Source organism: Globicephala melas, chromosome 9 (genome assembly GCF_963455315.2).
Source record: "Globicephala melas chromosome 9, mGloMel1.2, whole genome shotgun sequence".
Taxonomy (NCBI): domain Eukaryota; kingdom Metazoa; phylum Chordata; class Mammalia; order Artiodactyla; family Delphinidae; genus Globicephala; species Globicephala melas.
This window is the reverse complement of record NC_083322.1, coordinates 18,371,810-18,396,749: the sequence shown is the minus strand read 5'-3', so window position 1 is coordinate 18,396,749 and position 24,940 is coordinate 18,371,810. Positions and strand designations below refer to the sequence as shown.

At 40.7% G+C, this 24,940-nt stretch overlaps 1 protein-coding gene across 2 annotated transcripts in view; it reads right to left on the bottom strand.

The window, feature by feature from the left end:
* Positions 1 to 423: 423 nt before the first annotated feature.
* SLC35B4 (solute carrier family 35 member B4) overlaps positions 424 to 24,940 on the bottom strand; it is a 40,207-nt gene continuing 15,690 nt past the window's right edge. For both annotated transcript variants that reach the window (XM_060305294.2, XM_060305295.1), the window contains exons 2-10: positions 20,225 to 20,338; positions 17,004 to 17,106; positions 15,781 to 15,830; positions 13,359 to 13,440; positions 13,079 to 13,139; positions 11,394 to 11,503; positions 9,999 to 10,074; positions 6,522 to 6,597; positions 424 to 5,702 (exon numbers count right to left, since the gene is read on the bottom strand). In XM_060305294.2, coding sequence (XP_060161277.1) covers positions 5,456 to 5,702; positions 6,522 to 6,597; positions 9,999 to 10,074; positions 11,394 to 11,503; positions 13,079 to 13,139; positions 13,359 to 13,440; positions 15,781 to 15,830; positions 17,004 to 17,106; positions 20,225 to 20,338 — 919 coding nt within the window. In that variant the 3' untranslated portion in view covers positions 424 to 5,455. The remainder of the gene's footprint in view (positions 5,703 to 6,521; positions 6,598 to 9,998; positions 10,075 to 11,393; positions 11,504 to 13,078; positions 13,140 to 13,358; positions 13,441 to 15,780; positions 15,831 to 17,003; positions 17,107 to 20,224; positions 20,339 to 24,940) is intronic.

Genomic DNA, 24,940 nt, shown 5'->3' with positions numbered 1-24,940 from the left:
CTGTACTCCAATAAAGATGTTTTTTTTAAAAAAAAGATTCATTTAAAGGCAACAGATGGAAGATAAAGAGAGCTGGCCATTGCAACATTACAAAAATAACATTTCTATTAAGGCAAAGAGGTTTTGAGAGATTTGCTACAGAAACTTACTGCCATGAACCTCTAAAATCTCCCAAGGTAAGCCGATCCTCTTTAAATTTCTTAAATAGAAACTGACCTGTCGCCTGAGAAGTGGTTTGTGATTGATCCAGCTGCCAGGCATTAGAAGACACGTTGCTTACCATCGTTTGTAGTAAAATGTCCCACCACTATACAAGGCAAAAATTGTAGAGCTTTTGAAACTGCACACAAGCACTTGAAAGGTAATGGTGACTGGAAACACCTGCAAGAAATTTATCACTTTTATTAAAAAGCAATGATTGTACAATTCCAGATAAAAAACCAGGTGTCTGATGAGTTGTTTCTGAAGGTAGAAAATAGCTCTTTATAAGAAATCATAGTAAAAAGACTCATTCAATTTGTTTGGCAAAACATTTTATTCACAAAATGTCCCTTTCCTCCTTAACTCTCAGCTCAAATAACTCGTAAGGCTGGAAGCCGACATCTGATATTTACACAGCTCAAAATCTGAATACTCACTAATGCCTTAGCTGTTCTACATATTCTGCTGCTGTCTAGTCCCCTCCTCCCCCATCTCTGTTCTTAAATCACAATATGAATGAAGAGCTCGGAGGCTGGATAAATCAAATCCCCATCATCCCTCCCCAGCCCCACAACACATAATCTGTTAAGAAATCCTACTTAAAAATCATCCCCTTTTTCTTTGGAGGATGATGCCATTCTCTGGAATGAAAGCAACTCACACAGAAATGATTTGTGATTGCAAGTGATACACAAAGACATTTTTATCACGTTGGGGAATAACTACTGCTTCTCTCGGTTCACGGGAGTCTTCTTTACATCTTAAAAACTATAAATAATCCAATGTGCCAAAGAATTATTACAACTTTTCCCTTAAAAAATATGGGTCTTATTTCTTCTAAATGTAGACGAAGCTTTTCCCCTCACTTACCTCTGGTACCCGCACAGCTTGCCTTACTTGATTGAAATTGAGGACATTTTGCAGGATCTTAGTGATTTAAGTAGGTAAAGCTCAGAGGAATGTCTCAGTATGATACTGAGGAGACAAAAAGACAATGAGCTCTAGGCATCAGCTGATGCAAACCAACTCTACCAGCTTTGGAGATGTAAGGGTCACCCCAGGCAGCCTACTCCAAAAACTTTCAAGCATCTTTAATGGTCCCCTGAGGGCAGCTCCTGGCACTGAGCGTCAAATAGATGGAAGGTGCTAAGTTTGTAATGCTCTGCCCTCCTCCCACCAGGCAACCGGAGGACAAAAAGCCGAGTACCCACAACTCCTGGCGTGTATCCTTCCTTCCCTCTCTGGCTTAGAATCTTAGGAATGTTTCGTCTTATTCGTTTTCTTGCTAATCAACTGATGAAGAGTGGGAATGGGTATCAGGAACCATTAGAAGGTTTCTCCGAAACTTGAGGGAATAAGAGATCTTGGTAAGGGTTTATTTATTCATGGGACAAAAGTCAGAGCCTGGTCCCTCCCTTCTCTGCAAGGTCCACTGTGAGGAAGCTGCTAGAAAGAGAGAGCACACACTACAGAGTCTCCCACCCCAGCCTGGTACACACTGAACATATTCCAATGCTTATGACTAGTTATTTTACTGACACTGTTTATACTCGTTTTCAAAGGTCACGCATCTGTAATAAAAATGGATTTTATCTATATTGACAGTTCTTTCAACCCAAGACTGAACTGCCACAGGTAAATTCCATGCACATTTTTCAGAATAAAGCTATTGAGACCAAAATGCTCATAATTCTATTTACTCCTAGGCAAAGAGAAACAAACTACAACAAATTGTAGGATCTTGATTTCAGATCTCTACGTTGGGGTGCCTCTCAGTGTGCATCCGTGGAGATGCTCAGGTCTTTGTTGCACAGTCTCATATGCCAGCCGTCCATCAATGAGCATGTCCACCAGCCCAGAGCTAATTCACTGGTTTACAATTACTCCTGACCTAATGCTTTCCACCTCCTCTCACCACAGGCATTTGGCACTGAGAGTGAAGTCAGCTAGAGGCAGGGTAAAAATGAGCAAAATACAGATACTACTGCTTTCCAAATATAGACAGGAACGTGGTAAGGATTCTCAGCCCCACTTTGAGCTACAACAGAACATATAAATATTTTCACATTACATTATTACATTAAATCCCATTCATATTCATCTTCACATACTCTGCCAGATATTCGCATCCTTATGGACACACCCCCCTAATATCAATGCATAACAAGATACATGCTACACAGATACGTATACCCTGTAAAAATCCACAGAGAAACACCCAGAGGCCCCAAAGAATAGAGGCATAAACAGATACAAGATTAGTAGAAAACTACGTGAGTGACCAGAGGTTGCTGAAGAAACTGGAAGTGGGGATCAGAAGTGAAAAGAACATGCAGAAGGGAGGAAACGTGCTCAGGAAATGAGTGCGAGATACTAGAATCCTTCAAAATGATCAGGTGACCTTCCCAGAAGAATGGAAGGGGTTTGGTAGGGGTGGATCAGATCAGCTCAGCTTTCGTGGTTTTTCTTCACTCGACACAATGACCTAATCAAAGTACCGTATTCATTTTGGATAACTGGGCATGAAGAAGGAAAAAACGATTTGGATTGTGTCTAAATACTTTAGAACTAGATAGAAACTTTTCAAATGCATTAACGGTTTTAGTTGGATGAAAAAGAAAAGATCAAAAATAAATTCCTAATAAAAAATGAAAAAGCATTTATAATATGACAATAGAACTGTGGTTAACGGTTCTGTACACATTAAATAAAATAATCAAGTGTCCCCCATATTCTCCTGGTACCTCACGACTCTGGTCAAGCTGTGAAGTGAGTACACAGGTGTACACACACACACACACACACACACACAATATTCTGGCTAGTCATTTGCTATTTGATCTTTGTTCTAAGGGTAGAGTCTTGGATGCCTTAAACACCAATCTCTCTAGTAAACAAACTAAACCCTCTATCTCTGGGGCACAAAATTACATGGTCTTGACCCAGAGAAAGATGAAAGGCATTTAATAGACATTTCTCCTCCAATTAGGGATGAGTCTGACCCTCTACAAAATGGTTTATTTGCTCTTTTAACAGGGATTGAAATCAGTTCCAACTTGGATTGAAAAATAAGTTAACCAAGGGGAATAAATTGTTTAAAGAAGTATTAACTAGTGTCTGTTAGATTTATTTCCTAATAACCAAATACTAGAGGAAAAAAACCAATTCCCAGGGCATTTCAGACATTCTGTTCTTACATGCGGTTATTTCACTGTATGAGTGCCTTAATCTGTCCATACATATCCTCCTGTTAATAAGACCAGCAGAGGTGTTCAGACTGAGGAACACACACACTCTAAGGCCAGAATCTAAAACCTCGTGGACCCAGTTGAATGCTGTCTGTGTACATCAACACTGTTTCAGTAACTAAAAATTGTAATATTTCCCATCAACATAAAAAAAGTGATGCTACGTCATGTAAGGCTCTATCCTGTCAAGACTCCAGATATGCTGCAATCAAAGAGCCCCTGGGGACAGGTTCTTCTATTAAACAAGAAGAAAAGCAGCTTTTGTTGTTCTTGTTTTTAAGAGGATATTTAACACATGGTATTTATAGCACCATCAGTCTGAGGAACGCTAACAGTACCTTTTGAGTCCATGAACAAGTTCACACCTAATTCCGCATCTTTTAGTATAGACCTTCACTGGCACTGAACAGCTGTCAATGTCCAGAACCACAAATTGATCTGAAAACCCTGTGACTTAGGTGGAGAAACAGCATCCACATTTTATGTAACAAAAAACCCGAGCAGCCTAAGGGACTTCCCCAAAGCAACCTGGTGGTTCTAGGACACTTATTGCAGACCCATCAGAGAATAGCTCCAGATAGTAGAATAAACACACCACACCCTGGGTGAGCTCAAGAGACCCTGAGAGCCAAATCTCGATATAAGAACACAACCTGAACCCAGCGCAGAAGGAGAGGCCTCTGTCTGTGTGCAAAAAGATGGGCTGGTAAGTCTGACGGCCTCCAGAGCACGAACCTGCGTGAGACAATGAAGGTCCGAACTGAGTGAAGGACAAGGAAATAAAAACACTGACTTTCGTGCTCTCCTCTTCTCTCAAGTGATCACAACCCACACGGGAGCGCGCACACACCTACATGTACCATCCTGACACCGTTCTTTCTCAAAGTTACCCCGTGGGAGGAAAACCAGACCTTTGAAATGATTAGCAAAAGGGGGGCATGTTTCTATTAATACATATGATAAAACACACACACTCCCATACCCATCAAGAACATTAAGATGACATCCTCCCCCCCAAAAAAAATTTCCATTTTAGTTGTGATTTGGCCTGACTGATACACCACACCCACACCCATTGAATATACTGGTTCACTCATTAGCCTGGCTGGTCATAACTATCAGAGTTGCCAGGCAGAGCTCCCCCACGTGGAGCCCACCCTCAGTGCCTGTCTGTGCTCTCTGGGTGCCCCTGCCCCCGGAGCCAGCTTCTCCTGGGCCATCCTGGCATCACCATCTTAGCTCGAGGCTAATGAACCAGAAAAGTGAGAGAAGACAGAAAAAGTCTCTCTTTCCCAATTCCTACACAACCTTTCTTTCTTATTAACACTGTGCTATACAGAGATGCTGCAGGTTTGTTCTAAGTACAGAAAGCAAAAGGTGTGAAAGCATATGACTTTTGCATAGAAACAAGAAAAGGAAAAATGTGGGAAAGGATTCCCACCAGTCCTGCCCCGGAGTCACCAGGGTGCACAGGGCCACCTGCTTCTTTCCCAACACACAGGAGAAAGCCCAGCCCCAGCATCCCGGTGCGGCAGTTCACCCGGCCACTCGGTTGTTCCTGGTTGGGGGGGTGCCTGGAGCGTCTGCCTGAAAAGTGCTGCTGTGGGTGGCAGGTTAATGGAACAAGGGGAAAGGCCACAGGAGGATAGAGACTGTTACAGCAGAGAATCATCAGGACAGGGATAATCTTGTCCAAGACCATGGATGTAAAACTAGTAGCTCTGGGGACTCAGATTTCAATAAGCAAGTACGGTGCTGAAATTCTGGTAGAAACAACAAATGCAAAGGCTGTTCAATGGTGGAGAACTGGTCTTTTTTTCCTATTTCAGGGTTGGGGGCTCCTATTCAGGGTCCACAAATGTGGGTCTGTATAGGCATGAGAAATCTGAGAAGCACGTCCCTCTGAGGATTCTCTGGTACATGGGGGGTGATTCAGCATTAACCAAGGTGAGATGGTGGCCAGCCCCTGGCTCACTAGCCTCGGGTCTCTCTACTCCAGGAAGGCCTCAGCTCTTCTTGGCCTCCTTCTGAGGCTGGCCTTTGGTGGCTCCCAGGGTGTTCCACACCTCTGTGTACATTAGGGTCCCAATGAAGACAAACAAGGTGCCCAGCCAATGCCACCGAGTGAAAGGGTTCTGGAAGTACAAGATGGAAAAGATGAGGCTCACAAACTTGCGCAGAGTCACGACGAGGGTGACGGTGAGGGAGGCGCATTCTGTGGTCAGGATGAAGACGCCCCGGATGCACACGTACCTGGAGGCGCAGGTTAAGGTGGTTTTCTGTAGACAGCCCAGAGATCAGTGGGAGAACCTTCTGCTCTAGGACCCAAAAACCATGGGGGTTGGCTCCAGCTGCCCTGAGGCTCTTCCTTGCTAGAATATCCTGTAGAATTCCTGGCCTGCCATTCCATTTGTGGACCCTAACTTGAAACTGCCTGAAAGCCTCCTATTATTCTTATCCTGGATTCTTGCCAGAGTTTACAGAGACATCGCCTCCCCAGTAATGACAGAAGGTAACGCTCTCGGTAAAGGTGATCACACCTCCTCCCAAAAAGAACTCTGAAGGGCAAACGAATGAGGTGACTTCAGAGGAATGAGGTCCATCTCAATCTGTTTCATTGTTTCAAAGACTCAATGATTTGTATAATGGACTTACTGGTGGTTCCAAAGAGCCATTTTAAAAATCAGGTTTTACTTAATTTGAAATTTCTTGCAGGATTCTGTGGCAGCTTGTGAAACATCCTAGGACACTGGAAAACTCCATGTAGAAATCACAGCACATTTCTGTCACATACTAATCCTTAATTACCCATTGATTTCTACACCTCCACTCAGAGCTTTTCCTTCCTGGTGCCCTGGGACTTACTGACCCTCCACACCACCAGCATCTCTTCCCCCCTTCTTCCCGCAACAAAGGAGCTCACTGGATGGGCCTGTCTGTCTCCTGCTTACCGCAGAAGAGATCAAGGCAAAAACGAAACTCATGGCACTGCACCATTAGAAGAAAGGAATAAACATTCCTATGCCAAAATACCACAGCAAAGGCCATATGGCAGAGGGGTGCAAAGGATACTGGGTGATGACATTCATGAGGAGGTAGAACCACATGATGGGCACTATCACACCAACGACTGGAACCTGATATAATTCTGCAAAGATTAAGAGGAGAGAGAGTTGTATCACTTCCGACAGCTTATGTTTTCATCTTTTTGAACAAAGTAACACAGATGAACATAATAGAAATAGAAGCGTTATTTCTCTTGCAAATACATTTGGATCGTACACTACTTACTTGCCTTGATTCGAGGCTACACCAGCCTCAAGAGTCATTACATTGGTTTCTTAAAACAAATTATAATTTATTTTACTTAAAAAAAAAACTCTTTACCGTTCACCTGAATAGGACCCCACTTTACAGAGAAAGAGTGTGAAACACAGAGAGCTTCAGAATGATACGGTCTTAACTGACAGTTAACACAAGATGTAAGATAACCCATAACTAAATGCCATTTGGAAATACGTTCAATCCTTAATCAAAGAATTCTGAATTATACAAGGCTGTACCATTCTATATCTATTAAGTTAGCAATTGAACATTTATAAATAATATCCTAATCTGGCAAGGTGGTAGTGGAAGTAGCAGCCATTCAGTGGGTGATAGTATAAATTGGTGTTTTTTGTTTTGTTTTGTTATAAATTTATTTATTTTATTTATTTATTTTTGGCTGTGTTGGGTCTTCGTTGCTGTGCGCAGGCTTTCTCTAGTTGTGGCGAGAGGGGGCTACTCTTCGTTGTGGTATGCAGGCTTCTCATTGCGGTGGCTTCTCCTGTTGCGGAGCATGGGCTCTAGGCGCACAGGCTTCAGTAGTCATGGCTTGCAGGCTCTAGAGCGCAGGCTCAGTAGTTGTGGTGCACGGGCTTAGTAGCTCCACAGCATGTGGGATCTTCCCGGACCAGGGCTCGAACCCGTGTCCCCTGCATTGGCAGGTGGACTCTTAACCACTGCGCCACCATGGAAGCCCTGGTGTTGTTTTAAAAATCAATTTCACAATATGTATTAAGGAGCCATAAAAGTATTGCTTCTTATTCTTAGGAATTAATCCTAGTTAATTCAAAAGAAAAAAGTTTTATATATTTTGCAGTCATATCTATAATAAGGAAATACTCTGAATCAATCTAAATGTCCAATGATAGAGCAAGGACTACGTAAGCTAAGGTAAGCAAACTAGATGAGGCGTTATATACGTGACAAAAAAAAAATCGTAAAGATTATATATAGTCATATAAAAAACTCAGAATGAAAGTGAAAAAGCAAGTATAAAATTATATCTACACAAGGATTACGACTATGTAAGAATGTATGCGAACAGAGTCAGGAAGGAAACTGGTAAAATGAAATTAGCTCACGTGTAGGGTGATGAACTGTAACTTTCCTTCCTTTAAATACATTCTTATGTTAGTTTTATATCATGAGACTTGCACACTAAATATGTGGGAGGAAATAAAATATCCAAGATCAGAGAATAAGGACATAGTAATCCTCGAAGGGCCAGTTTTTTTTATATTGCTAAATTGTTTGTGGGGCTTGAATTATACAGCATAACTGAGAAAAGTGTAACAAAGTGATGTTGAGATTTGGTTAGTAAATGAACATTAATTTTCTTTTGCAAAAAATACAAATTCATATATATAAATAATTTATTAAAATTGTATGTCTGGACTAGTGGGAAATCCCCATAATTTGGTATTCTATTGTCTTTGAAACACTTAGCAAGTATTGAAATGAAAAGAAAGTTAACAAATATTATTACTGTTTAATCACTTCAGAGATTCACTGTATCAATTTGCTGAGGAAAGACAATCAGTATGACATAAAGTATTTAGACAGATGTACAGTTCCCTTAGAATATTCAAGGATAACACGTTCATCTGAGACACTTAAGCAAGAGAAAAAAATGTATACTTCACTTAGGAATGATTCTAAAGATGCAATTTTTTGAAAGCAGACGTTAAAAAATTTTTTATAAAAATACCCATCCCTGTGACTTTTAGAAGGAGCATTCTAGTAACTAAATCAATATCAATCCTAAGGAATTTGATAATGTGTTTATTTCCATAGCCCTTTGCTATGTGGGGACTCTTAGAGAACTTAAAAACCACTGTATCAAAAATCAGCTATATGTCAATTATACCTCAATAAAAAAAAGTCAGGGGCTTCCCTGGTGGCGCAGTGGTTGAGAGTCCGCCTGCTGATGCAGGGGACACGGGTTCGTGCCCCGGTCCGGGAAGATCCCACATGCCGCGGAACGGCTGGGCCCGTGCGCCATGGTCGCTTAGCCTGCCCATCCGGAGCCTGTGCTCCGCAACGGCAGAGGCCACAACAGTGAGAGGCCCGCGTACCTCAAAAAAAAAAAAAAAAAAAAAGTCAGAAATGATTGAGTAATTGAGTAATTCAGAGCCTTAAAAACTTTCTTACACATTGCCACCATCACACTTTTTGCAAGCAAACGGGACAGGCAATTCTACAAACTCAAACAGAGAACAGTCACAACTTCACAACTTGTGACCAGATAGCAAACAAATGTTTACTCAGCACCTACTGTCATTCTACAAAATACACTTACCATTTTAGGTCTGAGCAACATGAAGACTTAATTTTAAAAGTGTGTATTTGTTCCTTGTGTAATCATTTGTCTGTATAACAAGCTATGTCTTTTAGTAGATAATAGGATTATATCAGTAATTTATTTGAAGTTAACTGGCAATTATTAGCTAATTTATTAAATCCTTTAAAAAGTAATAGCTAGGGGCTTCCCTGGTGGCGCAGTGGTTGAGAGTCCGCCTGCCTATGCAGGGGACACGGGTTCGTGCCCCGGTCCGGGAAGATCCCACATGCCGCGGAGCGGCTGGGCCCGTGAGCCATGGCCGCTGAGCCTGCGCGTCCGGAGCCTGTGCTCCACAACAGGAGAGGCCACAACAGTGAGAGGCCCGCGTACCACAAAAAAAAAAAAAAAAAAAAAGTAATAGCTAACTTACACTGTAGACATTTGAACTAATTTTGTTTACTCCTGCTGCCTATCTGCCCTGTAACTAGGAAAAAGCCCTGTCATCATTTTTGTTCCTCCTTGCTCAGAGGCAGCTCGGCCTGGATCTGTGAGCAGACTGCCTTTCCCAGCAGAGAACAGGAGTAAAGAAGCTGGACTGCTGCCCAACTTCTCACGGCTCCAGTCACTGCAGTATTATTACTATTTGTTTGCATTCTCAGAACATCATACATTGCACATTCAAATGCAAACACAAATTCCACAGCAAAACAGAAAATTTGAAGATACTGTCTTACTTCATTGATTGAGAAGTGCCTATAAAGGCTTTTGCTGCTGCAACCACTGATTAATGGCACTATATTCCAGGAAGGTGGAATGGGGACTGTTTCCAGGGTGACAGATGATTTGGATAAGACCATGAAAAAAGCAGTGGTCAAGTCAAGAGTAAAATGGAGACGCTGCCTCTGAAACTGTTAGGTAATTCTACTAGATAACCCCAAACTCACCAGAATTATTGAATAGAACGGCATGGTCATAAATGTCAGAAGCCAGGAAGATGAAACCAGGAAGTGGAAGGGCATGCTAGGGGAAGAAACATTTCATGTAAATTTAAATGCAAAAACATTCTAGAAGAATTAGAGTATCTTTACACTGATTGAAAGTTTTACAAGTTGTTTAACAAGCAATATCAAGAAAAGCAAGTCAGACTTATTTATTAAGTTAAAAGTATCCAGTGCTACTGACCACTTACATTGTAGGGCATGATATCAACCTCCAAATTACAGTTCTTGCCCTTTGAAACAAAAAAATAGAGCCAGCATCCTTTCCTCAACAAAAGGGAATGGAAAATTGAAACACACAGTCATTCTGCCCAAAGGATCTGCTACATTTTACTATTTTTACTATTTACTATAACGGATTTAAAAATTATATGGAACGTGCAGGCAGATTTTAGGGTGTTCAGGAAACTAGTGGGAAAAGAGAGTGGAGGACAATATGAAGTCAGGGATAAAGAAATGAAGACAAGAATAAGAAGAGATTGAAGAGGAAGGGGAAACAATAGGTAAGCAAAGATAAGGTGCTTGACAACAACCCACCACTACTACCACCACGATAACAAGGAATCACAGTTAACGTTTACCAAGCAGTTAACTATACACCAGGTACCATGCTAAAAGAAACACGGAAACCAAACAGAATGTTCCTTTATTTTTTTAATTCTCAGCCGCATACTCTAGTTCTAAGTAAATGTCTCAAGTTGCTTGTCTGCAACTTCAGTACAAACAGTTGGCAGGGAAGGAATCCCTGAGATTACTGAATCTGGAGGCAATGATATCACCATGACCTTGAGGAGCCGGGCATTATTTCAACAGAAAAGACGGGGGAGAAAGAGGAAAGTTAGAGGAGGGGGTTCTAGATCAGCACTTTCAAACAAGAAGCGAAAGCGTATATAATTAACTAATTAAACTCTCCATCAAAGGAATAAAGCCCATCTGAGGGACTTACTCCTCAAATCCCATCTCCCCCAACTCTCCCAAATGCCTGACCGCACATATTCTCCTCGGCATGGGGTTTCTGAAACTTCTATTCCCTTTCTAGGTTTCCATAGTGGTTTTAACTTGATTTCATCTATAGGAACATTGGGTTCCTTGTCCCTTGGGGTTGTTTCTGGTTGGCAGACATGTTCTGTTCACACTGACTGATAATGATCACCTCGTGTAGAGAACTGTGGCAGCCTATTAAAAGTGCCAAAGTCCGTGGGCCCCAAAACAGTTTATTGGATAATAAATTGATCCTTCGACTACATCAGAAGGATGACATATCACATTTGAAATAACATATTACAATAACAATAACAACTCAATAATTTTCATCTTCCCTGGATTCAAGAAACTGCTTACATTATAAAACAAAGCCTCCTTGGAGTGTTTCCCAAATTGTTTGTACAGAGTCTCTTGGAAAATACCCATCCTTGCTGACATCAGAAGAGCGAAAGTCAGTGCCCCAATACCTAAAAAGCAAACATCGAGTTACAAGATGCCTGCATTTGCTAACTTCCAGATCTTTTCTTAAAGAACATTAAGTTCTACAAACATTACACACTAAATGTGCAACATGTACAAAATTTAAAAAGAAATAAAAATCAACCACAATATTACCATCCAGTCCTAAACAGTTTGCTATCTCTCTCTGTGTATATACTTAGGTAGATATTTTATGCTGAGACAGGATCATAATGAATATATAATTTTATATCTTGCTTTCTTCACGACCTTTTTCCTGGATTTTCCTTCAAGTCATTCATTAAAATTTTTTCAAAAGTATGGCTGCATATTATTCTATCATGTGGATGTACCATACTTAAATGTCTTATAATAGGAGAATGGTTAGATTACTTCCAATTATTTCATCATTAAAATCAATGTACATCCTAGTACATAAATCTTTAAACAAAATGTTGATTATTTCCTTAGGATACACTCTCATAAGGGGGATTACTGAGTCAAAGGTTGTAGACATTTTAAAAACTCAATACATACACATACTTTTTATCCCAGAAAGGCTGTGTCAATTTACCATAAACAGTTTATATGGAAATGGTTGCTTACTTTTTTTCCCAGAAAGGCTGTGTCAATTTACCATAATCAGTTTATATGGAAATGGTTGCTTTACTGCATCCTCAGCAGCAATGAGAATAATCATTTATTATCTTGCCAATATAAGAGACCAAAATTAAAAGGTACTGCATTTTGGTTTCAATTTGCATTTCTTTGATTACTAGACTAGCAAGGCTGAACATAAGTTTACTGAACATTAATTTTGTCCCCATGAACTGTGTGTTCATGTCTTTTGCAAGTTCTTATTGGATAAAGTATCTTTCTAATAGCTGATAAAGAGCTTTCTATGTTAAGAACAACAATCTAAAGAGATAAAGTTTCAAAGTCAAGAGGCGAGGAGAATAGTTCTTTCATTGCTACTTTTCTTCCATTTGGTCAGTCTCAATATCTTATTGCCATCACTAACTTTCCCCTCTCTATCATACACAGCAAGGGCAAAGCTCTATAGGAGTTGTTTAATTAATTCAACAAAGAGATATTTGTATTTTTAAAAACTCCCCAGGAGATTGTGATGATCCGTCAGGTTTGGGAACATTGCCATGTGGAACAGCTTATGAGGAAAATAAATCTAAGATTTAGAAATGGGTCCCTTGGAAATTTAAAGAGTCAACTGCTGTAATGTGCCCTCCTTTTGTAGAAGCTTCTGCTCAGCAGACAGATCATAAAGAAATGGATGATACTCTATTGCTCCCAGAGAGTGTGATGGACAACTAGACACAGACTTTTCTTTATACACCAGTGGCAACCAAGACAGCATCCATGCTGTAGAACACAGTACTATGAATACAGACTTTTTTTTTTCGTTTCTTGAACACTAAGGTTCAGAGATATATAATCCCAGATGCCTCTCTCTTCTATGGCATAATTTGTTTAGCCAAAGCTTCTTGCCAAGAAACATATCCCTTAGGAGAAACCTCTGAAAACAGAACTGCAGAGGCAATTAGCTTTATTGTAATTACTGTACTTGCCTAGAAACCACCACGCAAATGCCTGGAATCCATCATTCTCACTCGAGCTGGACTGGGAAGTCTAGGAAATAAGAAAAAATACGAGGTACAGAGACCAGAACTACATTCAAGGGGCCTCAATACAAGGGAAATATTTATGTTACCCGTTTCCCTCTACTCTTCTCTTTCAGAGATTTAAATCCTTGTATTACAGGAGTATTTACATTTATTATATCATTAATAAGTACCTGGGCCCCCAAGGCAAGTAGTGAATAGAAATCATTTGTGAACAGATTCTTACCACCTGCTTTGCTGACATGAAAGTGCAAATAAATATCCCCACAGACACCAGGGCGATGGAGGCATATCTGAATACACTGTATCTGCGAAAATAAGAAGAAGAGCACCTCAGGAAAGCATAGATACAGATTTCCACAGGACGCTGACAGTCAGATGGTTCATGAGAGTACAAGTCACCAAAACACAATCAAGGGGATCACTTCCCAGCAGAGTCCACGTAAGTGTGCGTGAAAAGAATCAGGATGCCGACTAGTTTCTAAATAGCGCCCTTTCTGGTGGTGGTTAAGACAGTTTGTTTCCCGTAGTTTGTGCACCAATAGATTGTTTCATCAGAAAACAAAGACAGACCAGACAGGACAGCCCATCCTGCTCTCGAGTCCGGATGAAAGCCTGCTAGATCTTAAGGGGTGCCTGTTGCTTTCCCTGGCTTCTGGGGCCCAGACCTGAGTGTGAAGAGACACAGCATGAGAGGAAGGGCGGAAGGAATATCAGGGACAAGCAGCAGGGGAGGGCACTGTCTTTACGTCTCTTAAATATTGTTTTGAAATGTTGGCATAGTTGGATAAAGCAAGTAATATGAAACTAATAGAACTATTAGCAGTAATAAGAGTGGCATTTTACATTAACTAAAATAGTATCAATTAACGTCCCTCTCAGGCTCTTGGTGATAAAGCAAAAGGCCTCAGACAGGAATGAAAAGAAGTTAAAACCTTACATCTGAAGTTTTCTACTCAAATACTTTGTATAGTTCTGGTCACAGCGCCTCAGAAAATGGCCAACGGAACTGGCTGCGGGGCAGAGCAAGGGGCCAAGCGCACCACGCTAGAGAAGAGGGGCGGGCGAGGACACAGGCGCTGCTGCGGGCAGACAGAAATATAAGGGAACTCTCCAGTCTGCAAAGATCAGATAGGGAGGTCTCAAATTCAGGCCTAAACAATAATGAAGGGCATGGTTAAGGTGAATATAGATTTGGTCTTCAAATCCTGGAAAAGGAAACACACTATAAACTTGACGGGTGCTACTCAAGATAAACAAAAGGACAGAATTACTAAACCATGATATTAGACAGTTAGCTTAGGGAAATTCCTGTTCTCTGGGGGATACAGACTGGAGAGAGTCAAAAAAGACTTAGAGAGATTCCAGAAGACAGACTAAAAACAAGCTCTTAAGGAAAACTGCAATGTTTAAGGCCCCCAACATTTGGGGTATGTCAGGAGAATACATTCCTTTTATAATAAGTTCTTTTGTATCCCTGCTATGCGCCAAAATCAAAGGTTGGAAAGACCACGGGTCTGTCCCAATGTGACCTTTACATTACCAAGAAGCACAGGGGTCCCTTCAAAGATAATGAACCTGACCATTACCTCCGTGTGCTTGAATAGAGAGAACCTAGAAAAGAAATCAACTACAATGGTGCTTATCTGGGGAATACATAAGCCTCAGGAGACAAAGAGCTCATGATAAGGAGCCTTTTCATGACACAGCCCTTATTACTTAAAAACTCTAGCTTCCCACACTGAATTGACAGCTACTTTCCAAGCTGGTACAGAGGGTTTTAATACTTCGGGCTGGGTACTAAATACATTGAAAAGCAGGCACCAACTTGCACGATTTTGGTCTCAACAGTGAGGATGAACTTCCCCCTGAGAAGTGTTCCAGACTGCACGGACTGTCTCTGCCCCACACCTCTCCTCCCTGGGAGTGAGGCTCCGAATGAAGGTGAGAGACAAATGCTTGGCAACAGCATCCCAGATACTTCTGCTATTTCCCAGCCGTACCCAGAGAGAGCCACTGGCGACAGTTACAAAGAAGGGTCCTGAAACTTTTCATCGCATCTTGTTTGGCCACTTGGGCCTTTGTTAGGAATTTTCTTTATAATACGTATGATTATTTCTTAGCTCATTATGTTGTACGCTTCCTAGGACAGCACTGTCCCACAGAACTCCAGGGAAGCTGGCAACGTCCCACATCTGGGCTCTCCCAGGCGGTCACCACTAGCCACATGCAGCTGCTGAGCACTTAAAATGGGACTAGTGAGATGGAGAAACTATATATTTAATTTTATTTACTTTTTAATATTTAAAATTAAATGTAAATAGTCACATGTAGCCAGTGGTGACCACGTGGGACAGTGAAGTTCTAGATCAATTGGCTTCGTAGATTAGTATGGTACTGAAGATTCAACGATGACAAGAGTTTATTAATTCTACACAGAGAATATGCTGCTCCAAAGCCACAGGTGGGGCCTCTTACCTGGTCCACTGCCTCAGGAATGAGCACCACTCTCACAGACAGAACTAAGAAACAAGGCAGATGGCCAAGCACAAACTTATCATCACTATGAGAAAAGGAATCCAGATGAGCTTATGGCTGGGGCTCAGCTTATCCTTCCTATACACAAAATATAAAAGAGTATTGTTTACCTTTTCTTCAAAATGATAATTCCTAGAATCATGTTGGCAATTAGAGAACCCTGTGAAAAGAGACAACAGAGTTTTAGTGCACTAGGGAAAGGAGATAACACAATTCAAGATAAGTATGAACAGGGGCAAGGTGGGGGAAACAGCTGGAAAGGGAGGTTAGGATGAATGATCAGTGAGGTACACCATGTTGCTAGGATGGCAGAAGTTACAAACCATAACGATCTACACGTAAAATAATACAACATTTTAAAGTTGACAATGAGAAGAAAAATGATCAATTCTCAATAAGGGGTCAAAGCTGAAGCTGGGCTAGCAGGAATGAAGTATGTTATAGACTTATTTTTGTCAAATTTCCCATCTGATTTACAGGAGCCTTTAACACGCTTCTCCTCGCCCACAGTTTGAATGAAGCTGTGCAGGGATCTGTCTCTTGTCTGGAAAGTTGTCAATCAATCAGCAAGTGTCTATTGAAAGTCTATTCTGTGATCAATGCTCTGAAGGTCATCTTAGTCATTATAATCAGCTCTGGAAAGTTGCTTTAGGGACAGCACATTCCATCTCACAAAAATCTCAGGCCACACAGAAAAGTTATAATTCCAATTTTTACCTATTTTGCATTCTTCTGCAATCCTAACTATATTCCCTCTTGAGTTTCTTTCCTGTTCTTCTGGGAACACTCTGTCCTTATTTATATACAAACTAGCTCTCCCACCATGCATGAGGCAAAGATGAAAACCTCTGCTGCTTTGGGAGAAACCCTACCTTCATCAAGAATTTCCTTTTATGTAATTATCTGAAGTCTCTATTTTCAAAAAAAATCAGAAAAGAGAAGTATCTATATCATGTACTAGAAGTCAACGTAATTTCATGGAAGAAACAAAGAGTGATGAGAAATAAGTTAAATAACATTCATAGCAAGAACGAATATAAAACCAACCAGATGAAGAAAATTAAAGGTAAAATCTGTTATCCGGGGAAATTTTAACCTTCCTTTTATTAATCACCTGTAAGACCTCTGATAAATAAAAGTAAACCACCCACTTTCATATTTTTTTGCCCTATTTCTCAGATGAAAGCCAGCCTCTGCTTATTCATCCATGAGACCTATTCTTACACCCTAGACTTTACTCCTTATAGGCTCTTTCTACTTTTGTCATGTGTTTAATGGACCCACTTGGCTGCATTTTCCAGAGGAACGTGTTCACGTGAGCCGGCAGACTTACAGATCTAAATATCATGTGCAGGGGCATGGCGATGTTGAGATTCAGGGCGTAGTTGTTGACCACGCTGACGGTGAAGAACATGGTCACCATTATGGCGTAGTACCTGAGAGGCAGGGACGACAGCTCATCACACAGGATCCACGATGTCAAGAAAATCAAGTAGAGAAGGAAATACATATTTTTGGTTTAAAAAGTCTTGTGCTTATTTCCTCTGGATTAAAAGATCGTATCACTATTATCATGTGAAGTCAAGCACCAAGTACATAGGAAAATACTTCACAAAGCCAGAATAACGTGGAAAAAGTTTGAACTATAGAATGTGTTCCAAGAAACACTATTTTAATATTTTTCTAGTATGTACAGCAACTATAAATGAGGCTTCAAAAAGAGTTACCTGATAGACAGCAATAGGTTTTTTAAAGTGAATGGATAATTTTTATTATTGTATCAGTTCTTTGTATATAATTTTCATGTAGCTCTAAAGAACTTAAAAATTGTTAAACTCTCAAATATTTCCTCTATACACTTGTTTATACTATTAATTTTCACTGTTTCTAAAGAAAAGATGTGCTAAGTCAAGGCTTACTTTCACCCTAGCAACTGTTAAAATTATCCCACCTTGAACCAGTGGCCTCCAAATTAATGAGGGCATCATTTGACTTGCATAGATTTGTATTTAAAATTAGGGCCCCTGTTTTTTGAGAATGTATAGGTCTTTAAATAATAATAAAAAGCAAAAACTAAAAGAAATCCAGGAACTCTAATCATTTAGAAAGATAAAGGGATGAACACAAATAACAAGTTATAAATAAATTAATTAATTACATAATTTTTAAGATGCCTTTCATACATATCAGCTTAAACCATTTAAAATGCCGTTTTTTGGTAGGTCAAAAGGGGTTGAACATCAGCAATTTCATATGATTCAACCTAATACATTCAACAAGGGAAAAATAATATTTGAAGTACATGGCTAAAGAATGCAGGGCAAAGGTGAATAAGTGGTTCCACATTCTTCAGGAATTGTCGAAAGTCTTTGAGCACAGATCCCCATCCTTTTCACCTTTGCACATCTGGAGAAGGTGACAGCAGTGCGTCTCAAGTTATCTTCCCTGACAAGAACCAATTTTGCGTTCCTGGTGAGGTAGGGGGCTATCTGCCTGTGCACACCAGGGCTAAAAGAACACAGTCTGGAAAGTCTGAAGAGCTTTACAATGAATGCAGAACACAGTAATACACACACGCAAAGTTACTGGTGAGAACTACTTCACAGCTTATAAATAATATACTGCTGGTGATTTCACAAGCTTTCTTGCCCAATTTTCCTAGTTCAGTCTTGAAAAGATGCCATCTGGAGATAGAGGTCATCAAGTTCTTTCAGGATAATTAATTCCAACTATTCCACATCACTGCCTACATAGTATTGCCTAGAAATCGCTCATGGGGATGAATGACAAGAGCAAGATTTTGATTACGGCTTCCCAGATAGAAAATAAAATAGGCGGCACGAACTGCACACATGGGAGCATGGTTGTTAGGGCAGGTTCACGGGGAGCCTCCAAGGGCAGGTTAGGGAGTTTGGGCTTCACTTTGAATCTAACGGTGACCTGAGTGCATGTGGAGTGGGTGTCGTGATACAATGGTAGGAAGTTGAAATGGAGGGATGAAGAGGTGATAGGCAGGAGGTCAGCCAACCAGGCTATTATTATAAAAGTCATGGCGAGAGTGAATACGTTCCTGAACTGTGCTAGTGGCAGCCAGAGAAGAAAGAAATAGTGGAAGGAAGAGGGAAAGGACCAGAGGAATCAAAAAATGCTGGGGTTCCTACTCTGATATAAATGCTGGTCTTGGGAGCAGAAAGTTTTATGCAGATACTAAAGCCAATGGGGGAAGGGAAAGTATTCAGAATATTTAGCATCACCTTGGGATATTTAAAAATACAATATTAGTAACAAAATTCAGCCAGATTTTCTACAGCGGGCTACTCAGGAAGGCTGCAAAATAACACCAATGAATCTTAGCCAGTCCTTGGATGCATTCACACCAGAACGTCCCTCTCAAAGGGATTAAGTGACACTATCCTACTAAATACAACTGGATGGATTACACTTTGTGTGTGTGTGGTTCTTTCTTTTAATTTAACAACAAGGACCTATTGTACAGCACAGGAACTCTACTCAGTATTCTGTAATAACCTATACAGGAAAAGAATCTGAAAAAGAATGGATATATGTATAACTGAATCACTTTGCTGTACACCTGAAACTAATACATTGCAAATCAACTATACCCCAATATAAAACAAAAATAAAATTAAATTTAAAAAATACACTTTGAGGGCTTCCCTGGTGGCGCAGTGATTGAGAGTCTGCCTGCCGATGCAGGGGACACGGGTTCGTGCCCCGGTCCAGGAAGATCCCACATGCCGCGGAGCGGCTGGGCCCGTGAGCCATGGCCGCGGAGCATGCCCATCCGGAGCCTGTGCTCCTCAACGGGAGAGGCCACAACAGTGAGAGGCCCGCGTACCGCAAAAAAAAAAAAAAAAAAAAATACACTTTGATTTCAAGTCTCTCACAGCAAGAATGCTGTTTTCAATACACTGTTCGTTATAAGATCTGCCCTGTTTTCTGTTTGGCCCCATGAGTACAGTTATGCAAATTTGGACTAATGGATGGAGGTCTGGAAGCAACAATTTTACCTTAGCTTGCAGTTCATTTTCTTTTGATTGAGGTGACAGTCACATAACATAAAATCCACCATTTTAAAGTGAACAATTCGGTGGTATTTAGTACACTTACAATGTTGTGTAACTACCACCTCTATCTCCAAAAGCCATTAGTCTTTTAAAAGTAACAATGATACCACTCTTAACATATTTGATAACTTTACCAACAAGAGGAAAATATGCATAACTGGTTAAAAATTGGTTGTCACACCAGGCCTTTGACCATATACCAGACAGACACAGACAGACACACGCACACATATAGATAGTTGCCTCCATCAGAGTTACTTTAAGTGTCATGGCAGGAATTTTATTCTAAGAATAGGCTCCCTGCAGTGTCACAATGTATTAAATTCAGAAAATGAATTATTCTACTGATATATTTGGTACCAATCTTATAAAACGATGCCTCATATTCCTTTTGTATACATACCAGAAAAGCTCTTAACTTAGAAAAAAAAAAAAAAGGCTAAAAAGAGACTTCAATGCGCCATACCTTATTGGGATAGCTGGATGCTTCCTTCCCAAGTCAGCTTCAAAGAGGAAGCCTTCCACAGCGATAAATAAAAATTGTGCAAATGTCACGATGTTCCCGCATCCTGGATGCTTCCTGTGTAGTGAATAAAAAGAAAAAAAAAAAAGACACAGAAAACTGAGATAAAGAGCACTAAGAATTGTTTTATTCATAGTTCAGAATAACAGGGAAGATGGATTTCTGTTACCCATTGTCCTTCTTTATCTCAGTTTTCATATCCCACGGATCACACACACTTAGCAACAGACCCACAGAGAAGAACGTCAGCTTTCTTCCTTTACTCTTGCACGGGTATAGCAGGCCATGAGTAAGAATGATAACGCTCGTTCCTAGAACTATGATACAATTTTCCCGGTAAACTGTAGGAAGTTGGTCACAGGTTCTCGTTGAGATCCTCACTTAACCAAGAGAGCTTTAGTCCAGATCCTCGTCAGCTTGGGCACAAGGCCCAAGGACAGAAACATTCTCAGATCTCCTGTAATGTTTACATATCCTCCCAACCAGGATATCTCCGAGACTGCTGTCAATCAAAGACTCCTACCCACTGTTAATGACAGGGATGTTACCTTAGACAGAATCCCCATGGGGGCAACAATGGTGGGGGGCTGGGGGCGGAATCTTACTATTTTTCTAAGTATAAAGCAAGGGTTATACGTACAGCACATAAGTCCATATACAGTGTACCTGCAGAGAGATGATTAGGAAAAAATGTCTACAAAGGGTCTTTGGTGGGGGTGGGGGGAGGGCCAATAATGAAGACAGGACTGAGGAGCACTGCTGCTGTCTTACTAGTCTCCACCACCCTTAACACAAATGTATCAGGGATTCAACAAACATTCGTGGAATTCAGTGGAACCCCTTCAGTGATCTACTCAAGGGTTGGGGAATCTTCCACAGTGACCGTTACGAGCAAATCTACAAGGTAGAAAAGTTCCTCTGATATCAATCCCTCTTGAGGCACTCTGTGAAAGTTAGTTACTTCAAATGTTGTGGTTTTCTTGAGCTTGTCCTCCATGAGGCACTGCCCAATCATTGGAAGAAGGACAAAGTGAGCAGCTGTCTTTGTTCTCCTGAGGCCTCCAGAGTTCCCACATTACCAATAAACGCATATTACGAAATATAGTGCCCTGTTCTGCATTTTCATCTTAACCAAAGACATTTACCCAAACCTACTGATGAGAGGGATTTAACTGTATTATTATATATTAATATAATGCTATTTATTAAAAACAACTCCATTCTCTACTGGTGTTATTAATATTAAACAGCAGTGCCAAGGATCACATTCTTAAATACTCCCATGAGGCATAAAAATAAACAACGCCAAGCCTAAGCCATTCCTGTGCTCACCGTCGGAAGCGAACTCCTGTTCCGCTTTAGGCTCTACTACCTATGAAGGTGTCCTTGAAAACTACTGCTCTATATCCAATTCAGCGTTTTCTTTTAGCACTCCTTATGTTTGAGGGACAGGGCTACACGTTGCAGGAATCCATAAATAACCATGTAAGACATTTCCCTCAGTCTAGGAGCTAATTAAAACCATTAGCCTAAGTATGACTGACAGAAGAAGGAACCTTAGCTCCAGATAGCTCCTAGCACAGTGCTTTTCAACCCTGGCCAGGCTGCTCTTTAATAACCATAAGCCTGAGAAGCCTCCCCCTCCCAGGTGGGGTGGGGCTCTGGATTTGAGGGCTGGGAGGTGTGTGTGTGTGTGTGTGTGTGTGTGTGTGTGTGTGTGTGCGCGCGTGCGTGCGTGTGTGTGTGTGTGTGTGTGTGTGTGTGTGTGTGTGAGAGAGAGAGAGAGAGAGAGAGAGAGTCATAGGGTTGAGAGCCAGTCCACAGTGCTTAAAAGCACACAATGACACGCAGGATATCCAGCTATGCTGCTAACCTTATGACAGTAGAAGTTTATTACCCTAAGTTTAGTTTGCTTATCTTTAAAATGGGAACAGTATTAGGGCCTATCTCATTGGTTTACTGTAGAGTAAATAAACCAGTCCCTGAAACACACTTAACAGGGGGGAAAAGGCAAAAACTAAAACACTAGGATACCTTCAATCTAAGTATAGGAACCCTTTTAAAGACATTTATGTTGAGCAATTTTTACCTGTAAAAAAAGAAGTGATGTGTTTTTAACGTCATAGGATTCAATGAGAAAATATACATAAATCGCCAAGCACAAGACTTAGTCCAAAAAGAGCTCATTATACTTCTTGTTTTCCCTTCCATTTTCTCTTTCCTGAAAGCTTAGGACAATTCAGTTAAAGAGTAATTATCAAGAACCTATTGTGTGTGCAGGTAGGTGCTGGCTGAGAGGGAGCTGCCAATTGAATGAGACCTGATCCCTGCCAAACACCGAACGTGAGACAGTAGGAACCCAGTGCCCTGTGGGGATGGGAACGTGAGACAGTAGGAACCCAGTGCCCTGTGGGGATGGTTAGAGGACCGTTGTATTCATCTTCACACCACCGATCTCTGGGCACTGAGTCTGGCTTTCACCCAAGCAACTGAATGAATGTGGATGCCTCACTTTAAGCAAACATGATCTAGAATATGAGGACTGTATGAAAGTTAAAAATAAACTATTTTGAAAAATGATTCACTTTTAAAGTGTATTCTTCATAGGATGTTGTAAAAGGCATCATAACAGGATCGTATCAAGGTGGCAGAGGAGTAGGACATGGAGCTCACCTTCTCCCACAAATGCATCAAAAATACATCTACATGTGGAACAATTCTCACAGAATATCTGCTGAACGCTGGCAGAAGACCTCAGACTCCCAAAAGGGCAAGAAAATCTCCACATAACTGAGTAGGGCAAAAGAAAAAAGAACAAAAGAGAGAGAAAGGAATCCGGATGGGATCTGCACCCCTTTTGGGGAGCTGTGAAGGAGGAAAGGTTCCTGCACCCGGGGAAGTCCCCTCACTGGCAGCAAAATCAGCTGGGACAGAGAGGGAACTTCAGAGCCTCGGAGGAGAGTGCGGCACCCTGTTTGCAGAGAGAGAGACCTGCATAGAAGGTCAGTGCTGCCAGCACTCCCCAGCTTGGGTTGCTTGTCCACTGGGGAGAGTCGGGGCTGGGTGCTGAGGCTCAGGCTTCGGAGGTCAGACCCCGGGGAGAGGACTGGTGTTGGCTGTGTGGAGACAGCCAGCACACGCGGAGGAAAGAGACAGCAAATATCCAAACCCAAAACCACCCTCACGTCAAAAAAAATTAAACCCACACAAGCTACGCAGGGACACTGCCACATATAAATAGCCCTCCAAGACTACAGTAGATAATTGTTTCTCCTAAACTCACACAGTAAGAGAAATACAAGCAAAATGAAGAAGCAGAGGAACTACTCCCAGTTAAAAGACCAAGAGAATTCCCCTGAAGGAACAAACAATGAAACAGACCTCATCAGTCTAATAGATGCCAAGTTCAAAAAACAGGTAATGAAAATACTGAAAGAATTAAGAAAGGCTATTGACAGGAATGCAAATTACTGTAAAAAGGAACTAGAAACTATAAGGAGGAGCCAAGAAAAATTTAAAAATTCGTTTGCCAAGACGAAAGCTGAGGTAAAGGCAATGAATAGAATGAATAATACAGAAGAAAGAATAAGTGATCTGGAAGACAGAATAATGGAAATTACCCAATCAAAACAGCAGACAGAAAGCCAAATGAAAAAAAGAAAAAATGAAAGCAATAAAAGAGACCTGTGGGATAATATAAAGCATGCCAATCTACATATAATAGGGATGCCAGAAGGAGAAGAAAGAGAAAAGGGGTTTAAAAATGTATTTGAAGAAATTATGGCTAAAAGCTTCCCAAACCTAAAGAAGGAAACAGATATCCAAATACAGGAAGCACAGAGGGTCCCAAACAAGATGAACCCAAACAGACCTTCACCAAGACATATAATAAAAATGGCCAAAGTTAAAAAGAGGATTCTAAAGACAGCAAGAGAAAAACAAAGAGTTAATTACAAGGGAACCCCCCATAAGGCTATCAGCTGATTTCTCTACAGAAAACACTGAGGGCCAGAAGGGAGTAGCAAAATATATTCAAAGTCTTGAAAGGGAAAGATCTGCAGCCCAGAATATTCTACCCAGCAAGATTATCATTTAGAATAGGAGGAGAAATAAAGAATTTCTCAGATAAGCAAAAACTAAAAGAATACAGCAATTCTAAAGCTATCTTAAAAGACATATTGAAAGGTCTGCTCTAAATAGAAAAGAAGCAAGAAGATACAAGGAGGAAATCACAACTGGAAAGTAAATCACTTAGCCAGTATACAGATCAAAAAGAAAAAACAAAACCTACTTGTGAAAGTGATGATAAACAAAAGGAACAGCAAAAGGATAAACATGAAGATGTAAAAAAGATGTCAAAATCATAAAATGTGGGGAAGGAGGGTAAGAAAATGCAGATTCTTTTTTTTTTTTTAGAATATGCTTGAGCCTATATGACTACCCATCTAAAGCAAGCAGATACAGGAAAGGGGGTTAACATACTTGAATAACAGGGCAACCACAAATCAAAAACATACAATAGATTCACAAAAACCAAAAAGAACACAAGCATAAAAGGAAATCACCAAACCACAAACAGAAAAACAAAGACGATACAAAGAATCAACTGGAAAACAAAATTTAAAATGGCAATAAATACATATGTATCAATAATTACCT